At 58.8% G+C, this 14,622-nt stretch overlaps 1 protein-coding gene across 6 annotated transcripts in view; it reads left to right on the forward strand.

The window, feature by feature from the left end:
* Nucleotides 1-1,465: 1,465 nt before the first annotated feature.
* NHSL2 (NHS like 2) overlaps nt 1,466-14,622 on the forward strand; it is a 30,153-nt gene continuing 16,996 nt past the window's right edge. For 3 of the 6 annotated variants that reach the window (XM_067005338.1, XM_067005339.1, XM_067005340.1), the window contains exons 1-2: nt 1,467-1,600; nt 2,873-4,598. In XM_067005338.1, the coding sequence (XP_066861439.1) occupies nt 4,154-4,598 (445 nt within the window). In that variant the 5' untranslated portion in view covers nt 1,467-1,600; nt 2,873-4,153. Of the gene's footprint in view, nt 1,601-2,872; nt 4,599-8,424; nt 8,967-9,455; nt 14,210-14,622 lie in introns of those variants that run through there. The other 3 variants (XM_067005347.1, XM_067005341.1, XM_013183763.3) reach the window with 3 other exon arrangements.

Below are 14,622 nucleotides of genomic sequence, written 5' to 3' on the forward strand. Positions count from 1 at the left end.
GAGGACATCCTCCACCAGCAGCTGACCTGAGCTCTGCTCTGCCACTCCCCGTGCCATGGTGCGCACTGGACCCTTGGATGGTCGGGGCACACAGGATCACGGCTCGCAGCAGCTGGGGTTGTGGCTGTAGGTGTCTCAAGCTGTGTTTTTGTGTTTACTGTTGAGTGTTGCGTGGCCTGAAGTCTGCCCAATGGGACTGCAGCTGGCCCAGGATTTGAAGGAAAGCTGCCTGCTGGTTGCTGGCCACAATTCAGCAGCTTTGGATCGAAGTCAAAGCCCCCTCTGAGGGAAAGAATGAAATGTAAGGTATGTATTAATGAATACCAAATTGGTTATTCCAGCCAGTGAGGTGTACCCATGAAGAAGCTCGTTTTCAAGCCCATCCAGAACTGTGGAATAATCAACAAACTCGATCAACAGATTATCAAAACACCCATCTTCCTGAAGGAGGCATTAGTTGAACTGCCACCGGCAGTCCTGATGTGTTGCTGGCTTTCTGCAGTGGCAGCAAGTAACTCATCAGTAACAAGAGGTTTGGCACCACATGTGCCTCAGTTTCCCACCTGTGCATTCCTCCCAGGGGAAAAAAAATTACAGTGAGAATGATCAATCACTGGCACAACCTCCCCGGGAATGTGGTGGAGCCCCCATCGCTGGAGGCTTTCAAGATGCAATTGTACAGGGTGCCTCCCATTGAGGCTCCCTTTCCCCACCTTATGATCTTGTGAGGTCTCTTCCAGCCTGGGCTGTTCTGTGATTCTATGTGTCTGTGACCATAGGGATGATCAGCAAACACCATGCATTGTCACGCATTTCTTCCGCAAAGCTCCCCATCCCACAACTCGCTATAGCACAGCTCCTTGCCTCTATGGGAAATCTCAGCTGCTGCCGAAACTCTGACGCAGATGAAAGAAATACAAACCTCCGAGCAGAGCAGATTGAATGCCTCCCATTGCAGAGCTCCCACGTCTCCTTGGCCTCTCGCGTCTTGCTCAGACATTTCCCATGGGAAGCCTTGCTGGCATGGAGTCAAACGCCGGGTGCCCCGATGCAAGAGCTCTCCACTATCCTTGTTTTCCGCATGATCCCACTTCTTCAGAAAAAGCAAGCCAACAACAGCTCTCATTGATTTGGCTCTAGCTCGTGGCCCAGGTCCCAGAGTTTTCTGTTCATGAGTAAAACAGCTAAAGCACAAGCAGCCGTACGTGACCTTATCAACACATGTTAGCGACAGAACAGCTTGTCTGACGTGCTGCTAGGGAAAAGATTTGGAAACTAGAAAGATAGTTAAGGGGCCTGGGAGACAGAAGCAGGAAGAGGAGCTTTCACCTCTGAGATGGGTCTGAAGTCCAGGGGGTGTGCTTTGGGTAGGGCTCAGCACCAGACTTGGGTGGCGGCTGGCTGCTGGAGGAGACTTCAGAGCCCTGTGCTGGGTTCCTGCCCTCCCGGTATGGCACTTATTTGGGGAACAGGACACCAAGTGCGTGTGTAGACACCGACCTCCACCCTCGCCTCTCCACACACTCCAGGAGAGGAGCCAGACAGCAAAAGCAGGAGGAGAGCATGCTTCCCAAGCACGAGGCAGCACATTGTTATGTGGGTAAGTTCTAACCAACATTTATTTAACTAGCTGAGAGACACTTAGCAAATGACACGGACAGTAATGACAATGTTCTCCGTGCATTTAATAAGTGCAGGGAGCGCAGCCGTGGCTGGCAGGACCAGGACAGCAAATTAGGAAGCAGGAGACATTTATTATTGTAATCGGAAGTGACAGTGACGGATCACCTGGCGTGACACTCCTCTCGCCGCTGCATGCTAATGGAAGGGACTGAGCTGCTGAGGCAGCCTGTGGTGTGATGAGCCCTGCCAAACCCTGGCTGAGATGGGGAGGGCTTTAACGCATGTGGCCCTGTCTCTCTGCTTGGCATTGCCTAAAGTTGTTGGCGTGTTTGGCCCCCGCGTGTCAAGAGGCTGTGGTGGTCCTGCAGGTGAGGGCACATCCTCGTGACATTGTGCTCCCCGCAAGGATGGGTCAGATCCTGTGTCTGAAAGGCACAATGTGCTCCTCCATGGAGAACGCAGCCCTGTGACAAATGGTCGCCCTTGTCCCTGGTGCTTTGCAGCCCATCTTTGTGGACTGGCAAAATCTCAGGGCATTTGGAGCAGGATATTTCACACACTCTGTTACCAAAGCCTGCTCCAGGAAAGTGCCAGCAGTGCTAGGGCAAACAAGAGCAGAGCAGAAGTTGGAGGGGGACATGGGGCTAAGCTCCAGGAGCAGGCTGCAGGTGGGTGCTGGCTGCTCGGTTAAAAGCTGGATGCTGGGAACAGGGTGAAGGTCAGTGCCAGCAGCTGTTCCATGGTTTGCCTTCAGCTTACTTAGGCGGTTAGGAAAACAGAAGCAAAGTTATTTTAAAGCGTGGGTTGGCTTTTGAGTCAGAGCTCAGGAGAAAAAAAAAAAAAAAAAAAAAAGGTTGAGAGTAAATTATCATGATATTTGTTAGGCTTATGGCTGGGTGAGGGTTGAGGTTGAGACTGTGGGGTTGTGATATTCAGATGTGCTCCTGTGTCACCCATGGAGAAACATCCCAAGTGTCACGGGCAGTGCCACTCCAGAAGAGGCAAAGACACCAGAGAGCACCAAAACCGAAAGGCAGAACACACTCCATGATGTAACCCCCTCCCAGCTGTCTTCTTGGGAGCTTCAGTAGCACCTGGTGTAGATGCTGAAGCCTCCACTAGGTGCTAGTTATAATTTAACCCTGGGATCGAATTCTCTCTATAAGTACCCCTGTGACAGCCCTTGTTTTGGTCCTTGGGTCATGAGAGCCCCAAGCTGGGCTCACCAGCATGTTGTCCCTGATCACAGGAATGGATCTGCCCGGGTTCTCCTGGCCCTTGAGGCTGCGCATCCCCTCCATGCTGCTGCCACGCCACTGCCAGCCCGTCTTTTAAACTGGTAGAGATCTTCAAAATCTGTTGGCACAGGTAAATCTCCTTTCAGTTGTGGGAGTACGTTATCTTAAGGATGAAACAGAGAGCAAACGAGAACATCACTGCAGAAAATGCCACGACTGCCAGCATGCCTGGAGCCTCCTGGTGCAGCAAAAGAAAAGGATAAGTGATTCTGAGTGTGCAGCAAGATACATCCACACCGGCTCTGCCCAAGTGACCCATGTACTGGGACTCATTTAAAAATCACAGGTATTCACGCAGCTTCAAAGTATCATTTCTGAACAGACGCAAATACCTGCGGTGTGTCTATTAGAAGAGCCATGTTCCTTTGCCCTGCAGATTGAATTTTGCCTGTGGGTTTTGTCAGATAATTATTATTTTGTGCTAGTTTATTTAAGCACTTACTCATCATTGCCAGCACACTAAATAATGAGTTCTGTGTCCCCGAAGATTAAACAGCAGCATCCTGCAAAATAGAGGGAAAGAAACATAGTCGAGTTCTGCAAAGTTTTTAATTGATAGTTTGATACTAAGAAAGATTGCACGAGTGGTGGGACATTGCCCAGGCACAACTACGTTTTGCACAGGATGACTTTCACTTTTACGGGCAGTCCTATGCCGCCTTGTTAAGACAGGTGAGAGAAATTCCCCATATCCCTGCTGGAGCCACACAAACATTCCCTTCCTGCTGGGAACAGGACAAGAGGACCCCTAGGAAACACTACTGAGGACCTGCAAGTCTTCACTGTCAGCTGTCCTCTGCAGGGAGGCCGCCACCCAGGAGGCTGCGATGTCACTTGTTGGGGTTTGCAGGGTTTTGCTGCCCTAACAGACGGCACTTCCTCAGCTGCTGCTGGCAGCTACCACCACAGGAGCTGCAGGAGCTGGGGTCCCACCACCAGGATGTCCTCCGTGAGGGCTTTGCTTGTGCTCCAGTCCACAGACCAAGCCCATAGCGGGACTAGTGCTGCCGGAGTTTAGAGCATTGCTGCTGGAGTTCTGGGGCACAGACTGGGGCGCTCCTGTCCCTTTGCACAGGGGCTGGTGACATCCAGTGATGCAGAGCCCCTTCCTGCCCAGAGCCCGAGGGTCCCACGGTGCCCAGCTCTGCACAGCCCTGTGCTCCAGCACTGTGACACTTCACACATGGCAGAAGCGTCTCCTCCATGGGAGGAATCCCCCATGAGATCCCACCATGGAACCCTCTTGCAGCCTGGCGTTGCTGGTGTCCTGCATCCACCAAGGGTCGTGGGGTGGCTCAGCTGCACACCAGGATGGCTTCAGCATCAAAGGAGATCTGGAGCTGCCCAGCAAGCTGCCCGTACTAAATCCGCGCTACCTCTTCACTGAAGTGCAGCCCTGCATCCCAAGTTGCCCTTCCCAGCAGGAAATCTGGGGTGGGAGCCTCCCCTCCCCTGCTCCAGCCGCGGGATGGCTCCTCCATGGGGCTCTGCGGGAGCTGGGGCCAGGAGCCAGCCCAGCAGCCCCAGTGTCGGGCTCTCTGGGCCGATGGGGATGTGATGGTGTCCTCCCAGGCTTTGGAAATGTGAAAGATCAACACAGATGGAAGAAAGGGCAAATGCGGGTCCCTCGAGGGCTGCACCGGAGAGGAAGCCTGGCCAAAGCGCAGAAGGGAACATGTAAGTTCCCCCGAGGTGGGGTGTGTGGGCCTGAGGCATGCACAGGGCTCGACGCGCCGGCTGCCAGGAGCTGAACGATTATAACGATTACTGTTAGAATATTACCACCCCCCTAGATCATGAAAACCACTCGGGTGCCCCACGCTGACCCCATGAGGTGTGATAACATGACGGAGGGAGGGGGCAGACTTTGCTGATCTGCTTCCACAAATACGCAGCCCTTCAGCGCAGCCCCCGCTCCGCCTGGCAGCGAGTCGGGTACCTGGACCTGAGCCGCCTCGAGGGGACTGAGGGATCACAGGCCAGTAAGCTTCGCATTTGTTCCTGGAAAATGTTTTTAAGCTGTGATTAAAAATAGACTAACAGAGCACAGATGGGATGACACGGACTCCAGGAAGGGAAATTCGTCAGTCTCTCCAAAACGTCCCCGGTGGTGTTCCTACTTCTAACAGGAGGCACGGCTCATTTGGACCAGCCAGGGTACCTGCAAGGTGCAGCACAAGCGGGCAGGAGAAGAATGACATTATGGGGGAAAGAAAAAAAAAAAAAGTCTTCGATAGACAACCAAGGGGACTTAATTTTCAATTTTTCATGAACGGGTCTCATCGCTGCATATGTTAATGTTTTCAACAGCGATCTGGAAAGAAGGAGCTGGAAAACAGAGCCCAGTTTGTCGATGACACAGAGGGGAGTTAATTGAATCCAGAAAAGCCTGTAAGCATCTCAGAGAAACCTAATCAAGCCAGGGAACTGGGTGAAGCCTTTGTAGCTGAATAGCTACTTCAGCAAACAAATACTGTAGCACACCAGAGAGAAAAGTTTCAGCTAGTGCAAAAGCCCGGCTTCACAGCATGGGACAGTCCCTGGGATAATTTAAAAAGAGCTACTACAACGATTAGGACCAAGAATCCTGTGCGTGGGCTAATCTGCATCATATTTTGTTAGGAAATGGCACCAAATGGTTGTAGAAGACGTGCTCGGAGGCTCTGCTCTGCCAATTAGTGCTAGGGAGCAGAAGCAGTGAGGCAAAGCTGAAGCAAAGCTTGGCAGAGAGCACCCTCCAGTGGGCACTGGGAGCCCACTGGGAGCCCCGCGGGGTGCCGAGGGCGGCTGGGATCCCCCGCTCGTGTGGCCAGACGCTGGGTGAGAAGGCACGAGGCTGGCTGGCCCTCGCTGCCTGTGCTCCTCAGGGTTCCCATCGAGGCGAGGGCAGGGCCGGGCTCCCCAAATTGTCCAGCTGGCCGCCAGCTGCAGAGCCTGCCGCGGAAGCCAGGGCTGGGCGGTTGCGCAGCCGCTCGCAAGAGCGGGAGCAGAGGAAACCCCAACCCTGCAGGGGCTGGCAGCATCCCCGTGGCATCGCGTCCACGGGGCGAGGGTGGGCTTTCCTGCGGGGCGAGCCGTCTGGGGCAGGGAGAGCACCCCCGGCAGCATCTGGTTGCAATCAGTGTTTGCAGAACTGGCTAGGCTCCTTCCCGGCCAGTAGCCAAGTGACATGTTTCCCACAGGACGCCGAGCCCGTTGCTCCATGTGCCGGCGTTCTGCACGTCCGCTGCAGCCAGCTGTGGCCCCGGCGGCTCCCACGCAGAGGGGTCCGTGCCCCACGGACCCCCAGCCACTGCTCTGGGCAGGCAGCAGGATTTGCAGAATGCAAGCTGTGAAAAACAGAGCAAATAACCCAGCATGGCTGAGAGCCCCCATGGACCAGCTCGGGCACCATGAGCATGGACCAAAGCAGGATGGGAGCCACCGCACGACTCGCCCCATGCTGCTTCCCCATGGGATTTCTCCTGGGGGGTTTGTCCAGAAGCTCCAAAGCATGCCTGCAGCTGCTCCGGCCCTGGCCAGCCCCACTCTGTGCGTCATGATCAGCCTAAAAACATGGTGACCCCATTATTCAGCTCACTTCATTTTTAGAGTGTCCTTTTAGTTTTCTCACTAAAAATTTAATGGAAGATTAGAGGAAAACACACACAATTAAAAAATAAAATAAAAATAACGTTTAGATTGCTAAGCAGCCAGATTTTGTTATTTTACGGAGGGTCTTGCACAGTGGGATGTTTTCATGAATCCCCCGGTTCCTGGAGTCCCTTGATTACCCACAGATTGCTGCGTGTGCTCAGTGCCCTCCGCTCACATTTAGGTGGGGGTCCCCGCTCCGCACCCACTTCCTGGTGCAGACAGTAGCTGTTAGAATGGAGAACAGCTTAAACCAGGCTACTCTAAGGAAATCTGGAAGCAAGCAGCTCTCTGTTGGAAAAGCCACGAAAATAGGCACAATGTCTGTGTGTATTCTTCCTTTTCTGGCAGTACGAGAGGTCAGCACCAGGGCCAGGGTGGGCTGGGGAAGGCTTGGAGCCGAGCAGAGCTCAGCACAGTCTGTTCCTCCCGGCTCGACCTGTGCGAGGGATCCTGATGGGCTCCAGATGCTCTCCTTGCCCAGAAGATGATTCACGGTCAGGGACCAACCAGGCCAAGAGGATCAGACTGACATCACCCTCACCCAGGGTGTGACCCCCGTGCCTCAGTTTCCCCACTTGCAAACACGCAGGGACCAGCACAGTGCTGGCAGAGAGGCACCACAACAAAACCTTACTGCTGTATGCAAATCTGTCTGGGGGAAATAGGTGAAAACCCACAACTGCAGCGTTGAATTTGCCCTCTGCAGCTTACGGGAGAGCTCAGGGGCACCCAACGGAGCTAAACAAGGAGCAAAGGAAGGGAAGCGGGGTGTCCTTCACGGGGCGCAGCAGCCCCATGGGGCTGGGCTTGGGTGCAGGAACACAAACCCAAGCAGAGACCAGGCAAAGGCACAGAGGAGCGCAGCAAGGGTCATCGTTTAGACAGAAACAGCATCCGGCTCAGGAAATTCCCAGTGCTGAAAATAGTTGGATGCTGGAAGGGCACGCGGGGGACGCGGTGCTTTACGCTTGCTGCGATTTTTTTTCTTCCCCAGGCAATGGGGGCTGCAGGGAGGGTGCTGGGTGCACCCAGTGGGATCTGGGGGTGCCCCCAGCATGGCTGCTGCACTCTCCGCTTTTAGGGGCCACCCACCCTTGCACTGTGCTCCAGAGCCATGGCGCCTCAAGGGGATATCCATGCAGACAAGGGAATATGCTGCCAGTGCAATTTTTTTTTTCCTACAGAAGAGGAAAAAACATTGATGTGAAGAAAAGAGCAGCAAAAACATGGTAAAATCAACCTTTTCAGGAAAGGGCAAGAGGCTCCTCAAGCGCTGGCAGGGGTCCTGCCCTCCTTGCTGCCCTCACTGATGCTCTCGCTGAGCTGTGGGGGGGAGGCAGCCCCCCAGCTCTGCTCAGCACCGTCGCCCTGCCGTAACCGGAGCTCCCAGAGGCCGGGTGCCCCGGGAGCACCCCGCGCCCAAGGCCTGCAGCGAGCTGGGAGCGCAGCAGCCAGTCCAGCCCCGCTGCATCCCAGAGCGACCCCAGAGGGACGGCAGGTTGCGGACGGTTTAAACCAGGGGAATTTTTGCTCCGGGGCCAGCACAAATATTTGCTTTAGTGTGCGCTGGGGAGAGGGGGGACGAGCAGAGGAGAGCAGCTGCCGGTGGCCAAGAACATCCACGGGGAGAGCAATGCCAGAAAAATGCAAGATTAACGTGCTTCCCCTGCTGCCTCCCCCGGGGTCCCGCTCTCCTCCCGGAGCCCCCGCACCCAAAATCCCACAGAAGCCGGGCCGGGCACCCGCGGGAAGGCTGGCGGCCCCCCGCCGCACCGGCCGGGGCAGGAAACACCGACGGGGGTGGGGGTCCCGAGCATCCCCGACGGCGGCCGCCCCTCCCTCCTCTTCCTCCTCCTCCTCCTCCTCCTCCTCCTCCCACCGGCCGGCCCAGAGCCCTCGCAGCCGCGGGGCCGGCCGGGGGAGCGGGGCTGAAGGGCCGGCGGGCGCAGTGCCGTGCCGAGCCGGGCCGTGCCGTGCCGCTCCATGCCGGGCCGGGCCGTGCCGTGCCGGTCCGTGTCGGTCCGTGCCGTGCCGTGTCTGTCCGTGCCGTGCCTTGCCGTGCCGGTCCGTGCCGTGCCGGTCCGTGCCGTGCCGGTCCGTGCCGTGCCTTGCCGTGCCGTGCCGGTCCGTGCCGTGCCGGTCCGTGCCGTGCCATGCCGTTCTACAAGCGGAGCGTGGTGGCTCGGCGGGGCCGGGCGGTGCCGCTGGCCGAGCTGCGGGACGTCTGCAGCCTGGCGGCGCTCACCCTGCTCCGGCAGCTCGCCGACCTGTGCGGCCACTCGCTCGCCTTGCTCGGGGACATCGAGGGCCACGTCGCGGCTCTGGGCCGCCGCACCGGGCGGCTGCACCGCCGGGCCTCCCGCCTGCAGGCGCTGCTGCGGGGCCGCCCGCTGCGCGGGGCAGACCCAGGTAAGCCCCCCCCGAGCCCCCCCCCCGGGACCCCCGCCCCATCGGGGCCGCGCAGCGGGCGTTTGCCGGGCTGCCGGCCAAGCGCGTTCCCCTCCCGGCGGGGGCTGCCGCCGGCCAGCGGCTCCGGCCAGCCCCGCTCCTCGCCTCCCCTGGCTCCGGGGACGGGCGACCGTCCCCCCGTCGCTGCGCTCTCGGCCGCCGTGGAGCCGCGGCTGGGTGCGGAGCGGCTTCCCCGGGGGCTCCGGGGCGGCCGGAGGCAAGGGGCAGCCCGCAGCCGGGGCGTCCTGCCCGCAGCCCCGCTCCCCTGGCAGCGAGCGGGGCCGGGTTGCGCCCGAGCTGCTTCTCGTTTCCCTTTTCGAGCCTTTCGGTTTGGCACCAGGCTCACGCCCCGGGTCATAAGCGGGCAGCCTGTTTCAGAGGAGCTTAAAATAAGCTCGTTTTGGCTTTGTTTATAAAAGTTTATTTTCAAACGCTTTGCGGGGTGGGGGGGGGGGGGGGGGGTTGTTGTTGGAGCATGCTTTCCGCAGAAGCGCAGCGCATTTCTCAGGCCCTTGACAAAGTATGTGTCTCTTGTGCTTTCTGCAAACCCCCTCGCGAGTGCCGTTTGCTGCTCCGTCTGCGTGGAGCCATGGGAAATGACTGCCAGACCCTCGCCGCGTGCTTCCCGGATGCAAGCCGAGCGCTCAGCCTTGGCCTGGGAGATGCGCTGCTCTTGCAAATGCTGGTGGAGCAAAGAAGTTATCAGGGGAAGGAAGAGGCTCCCGCTGTCCCCTGCCTCGGCTGGTACAGGAATATGGGGAGAAGGAGACACCGCAGTCACCCAAGCTGACACCTGCAGTAGGGCAGAGCTAGTGCCGTCACCGTACGTGCTGGACCGCTGTCCCCTGGAGGAGGAGCTGGCCCTGATGGTGGCCAGATGGTCCCCTCCTGGCCCGTAGGTTGGGAACGCTTTTGGCCGCAGGAGCTTTGTGCCACCGGGCTGGACATTGCAGCCATGGCGGCATCAGGATTCGGGCAGGGGACAGCAGGGATGGGCAGTCCTCTCCTGCCACATCTCCTCATTAGAGGCATGAATATGCATGCATGCAGATGTGCATAAATGGCACTAGCTGGAGGTTGGAGGTGTGTCAAGAAAAAAAAAAAAAAAAAGAAAAAAGAAAGTTTGGCTTGATTTCACAAGCCCAGCTCGGTGGGGCGCAGGGACACGGGTGGGCTGCCTTCCCCCCACCCCGAGGGCAGCACCACCCGTTCCTCATCCACCTGCCACCGCTGCTCTGCAGCCCAAGGGGTGCAGGAACAAATTTCTGACTGCTGTTCCTCTTGCTGTTTGTTTTTCGAAGAACTCCGATGTTAGTCTGCTGCTGGGGAGATCGGTTCACATGCCTGGAGGACATGAACACCCCCACAAGCTCCTGGCCCCCTGTTCTTGTGGGGAGAGCAGAGACAGCCCAGGGCTGCACGAGAGCGCTTTGCACTGGGGCACAGCGCCGTGCCAGGTCCCTTGGGGGGGAACAAACACTTAACAACGTGCTGTTGGAGGGTAGGAGGGGGTTCCCATTTTTCCATTTCTTAAAGAGGATCCAAAGGGAAAAATCACATTTCTCTTCTCAAAGCGGAACCAAACCAAAATGTCTGGTCCCTGGGGACATGGCGGTGAATCAGCAGCACCAATCATGCCCTGGAGCAGCCTTCCTGCAGTCCAGCAGAGAAGGCTCGTACCTCAGGACCGAGTCCCAGGCAGGGCTGCAGCACCTGCTAGCTGTCACCTCGGCTGGGCTGGGTTCGTCACGTCCTCTGGCTCGGAGCTGACACCACATGCTGGTGATTAGAGACGTCTCTGGGCTTTGGCAGTGAGTGGTAGTGCTCCAGGTATTGCCGAACTCCAGTGAAGAAACTGCAGCCGTGCGATGCTGGGGGAGAGGGCCAGGCTCTGGCTCTGCCCTTCCCGAGGATGCTCCCCCCAGTTTGCGCATCCCGGATTTTCTCAGGATCCTCTCCCTGGCTTTGGTTCCTCCCAGGCAGGTTAAAGTGTGCCGAAAAAGCGCCTGCCCGCTCAGGCAGCTTGGGTGCCCGCTGTGCCCGTGCAGTTTGTCCATCTGCAGAGGCAGCAGGAGCCGCCTTGCCTTCCTCCTCGGGAGAGGCAGGCGCTGGGGCAGTCGCCTTGCTGCCGGATGAAGGAATCGCGCCGCAAAGGGCCAGGGGAGTGCTTAATCTGACAAGGCAGCGCGGTTGTTTCCACTGCAAGACAGCAGCCAAAGGCTGTCGGATTCCTCTGCCCTTATTCATCAGCCATCACGTGAGAGCAGGGAGAGCGCGCGCCCGTCCCAGCGCTGCCCCTCGCAGCCCCCTGGATGCCAGCTGGGGGGCACGGGCTCATGCTCCCCGCTCAGCCCTCACCCCTGGGGACCCAGCCACTCCCGAAATAACTCTTGGTGACAAAGAGGATGGGGCCTGGTGCCGAGAGCTATTTAAACCATCGTCCCTGAGGAGCTGTGGGGACGATTCTCTGGAAGGAACCCTGAGCTGTGCTGGCGGGAGGAGCTGTTTACTGCTCCTGCCCAAATACACAGTGCTTGCCGTCCTCTGAGCTCACATCTCAACGCAAGCGGTGTAGATAGGCAGAGCCGCCACCCGCGTGGAAGTGCTGGGGGTGGTGCAGGGCTCCCACCATGCAGATGCACAGGGCAGGGGCAGGAGATGCCATGACCCCATGGGGTACGCACGATGCCAAGCAGGAGGCGAAGGTCTGGAGAAGTCCCCATCCTGGGAACCGGAGCTGCTCATCCTGGCCTCAGCCTCCTCCGGTGTGGCTCCAAGAAGCCTCCCAAGCCTCCAAGAAGTTTCCTCCGCCTGTTTGTTTCCTAAGCCAGCGGTGATTTCAGCGCCAGAGGGGAGAGCGCAGCTCCCCCAAATGTGGCCTTGGCGCAAGTGGGAGGAAGGAGGCTGAGCAAGGCTGGGATGGGCTCGGCTGCCAGAGGAGCAGAGCGCGGAGCCGCACCCTGCCTCTTAACGGGAACCGTCTGCGGGGAGCAGCGGGGAGAGCGAGGGGATAAACGAATAACGCTCGTCTCGCATCCAGACCCGCCTCGGCTGATAGCACGGGGCTGATACCCGCTCTCCGAAAACGTAGGCGGTGCGGTGCTTAGGAGCAGACACCGCTGCTGCAGTTTCCTCAGGGAAGGAGTGGAGGCAGTGCCGGGGATGAGCTGGGAGCTGGCACTGGGGGTGTCTTCTCCAGGTTGTCGCTGGGACCTCGCTGCCTCCCTGCCCGCTTGCAATGGGGCTGCAATTCCCTCGCAGGGGGACCCAAACCACCCACTGGCGGTGCGTGGAGGCAGGGGGTGGTGCTACCATCCACTTGCAACGTCGCACAGCCTTGGTGCTCATGCTCCCTTCTGCCCCAGGTCGCAGGTAGAGGCTCCTTTAGCCTCCGTAGTATTTCTATATCAGAGTGGCTGCTTTCAGGAAGCGCTTACAACATCGTACTGGCTGTGAATGTGGCAGTGGTTACGCTGCACAGGAACATGGATTAGTTTCAACTATGTCTCCAAAGAGGCTTGCATCATCTTAAGCAGTCTGAAGGATGCATTCACTTTCATGTGCAAACAAGAGTTGGAGCTCACTTTGGCAACCTGCTTTCCAGCTGCAGAGATCTCTGTAACACTCAGGAAAGTAAAAGCGCTCACGCAGGACCGTCGCCAGGCGCTGGACCAAGGGGTGATGCTGCAAGCACCCGCACCGCTGGGCTGGAGCAGCTCATCCCTCCAGCGCCTGCTGTCGTGGGGCGTTTGCAGGTGCCAGACGCTGCACAAACATGAAGGACCGCCTCCACGCGGTGTGTGCAGCAGCTACCGAGCACAGCAGAGGTGGTCTCGAGGCCGTAAGAGCTGAAAGGCAGGAGCTGCTCGCCCAAGGACCCAGCTCCCTGCTGCTGACCAGGATTGGGACACACCTGGCACAGCCCCTACACCCATTCCCAGAGGTGAATACATGGGGACAGCTGGGTGCCAGCTGGCTCTGTGCTACCCGCCTGTGCCTCAGCAGCCTCACGGGGATGGCCACATCCCATCCCCAAACCCCATGGCACCCCTGCAGCCAGCAGCTGCAGACCCGTGCTCCCCAGGTACCTGGTGCCACTGGCATTGGGCCCTGGCAGAGCTGCCTGACAGAGCTCCGTGTGGCCCGTGCATGTTAGAGCTGACGTCTGGCTTTAGGATAGCGGGCATGGTGGTGGCAAGGAGCTGTTTCTTTTCTCCAGCTCTGGTCTAGAAGCAGCAGGTCTACTTCATGCTGCACGCTTCACACATGCGGTCAGTTCAGCTGGGCACATCAGCTCAGACGTGAAACCCTCGTTCCCTGCCTCGGCTGGGCCCCAGGGCAGGCTGTGGACGACCCAGCTGTGTGCATGAGAGTGGCTTATGGTTTCCTGCTTGTAGGGTGCTCGTCTGGAGGCTCCTGTGCAGAGGGGCTTGGCTGGAAGCAGTCAGCCAAAAGGTCGTGGGGGGATTTGTGCTGGTGGAAATTGCTTGGTGACTCCAGGTTTCTGTTTAGCCGTGGGATAGGCAAAGCAATGGTAGCAGGAGGTAAGGTCAGGGTGGCAGGATCGTCTCCTGCCCATGCAGGGGACCCCGCTAGGCAGGGGACCTACTTGGGCAGGAGAGCTGGCACCACGGATGTGCCCCAAAGCGGTGGGGCCAAAGGGCAGAGCAAGGGACATCACCGAGCAAATGACAGAGCCCAGGGGAGCTGCAGGATGGAGTCTGGAGCAAATCCCTCCAGCCCGCTGCCCGAACCCCGTTAATTAACAGAGAGGAGAGGCTGGCTCTGCTCACGGCAGCTACACACGCTGGCACGGCACTGGTGGGGTGGCCGGGGGCATCTCCTCTCCCGCAGCCCCACCAACCTGGTGGCCCCCATCCCCTGCTCCCCCGGCCAGCAGGACGCTCCATCCCCGCGCCGTCTCCATGGCTCCGCCGTGGCATGCGTCTGCGGCGGGGAAGTGCAGCTATGTCTTTAAGAAGGGCCTGGGCTGGGGTGGGAAAGCATTTCCATGCAGCCTTTCTCCCAGCAAACCTGGAGCGAGTTAGCGGCCGAGTTCGAGCGGCGGCCGGCGGCCAGCTCGCCCCGCGCAGCCACCCCGCTGGGTGCCAGGGTGCCATGGGGGCACAGGGCAGCCAGCGGGGCACGGAGCAGCCCGTGGCCCCCATCCCTGCGGGGAGAGAAAGAGGAGGAGGCCGAGCTGGGTATGTAGAAGTTTTATCATCCTCCTCCACCCGACTCGCTGTCCTGCTTCAGGGAGGGGGCTGGCAGCTCCGCGGGACGAGGGTAGGGAGCGCAGCGGGTGCGTGGCGTGGGGCCGTTAGGGATGCAGAGCCCTCTGTGCCCTGGGCAGTGCCCCACAGCCGTGCCCAGACCTGGGGCTGGGCGCCGCCTCCTCCTCCTCTTTCTCTTCCTCCTTTTTCTCTTCGCCTTCCTCCTTGCTGCTGGCACCGGCTGGGGCAGGGAGCATCCCCAGGGTGCCCGTCGGGATGGGAGGTGCCCGGAGTGCCCCTGCCTTACTGCCACATTCCCGGCCACAGGATGGGTGCTCAACGTGGGTTCCCCCATGCTGGGCACGATGTGGTGGCTGCAGGTAGAGGTGCTGTGACCAAGGTCG

The sequence above is a fragment of the Anser cygnoides genome, chromosome 13 (genome assembly GCF_040182565.1).
Source record: "Anser cygnoides isolate HZ-2024a breed goose chromosome 13, Taihu_goose_T2T_genome, whole genome shotgun sequence".
NCBI lineage: Eukaryota > Metazoa > Chordata > Aves > Anseriformes > Anatidae > Anser > Anser cygnoides.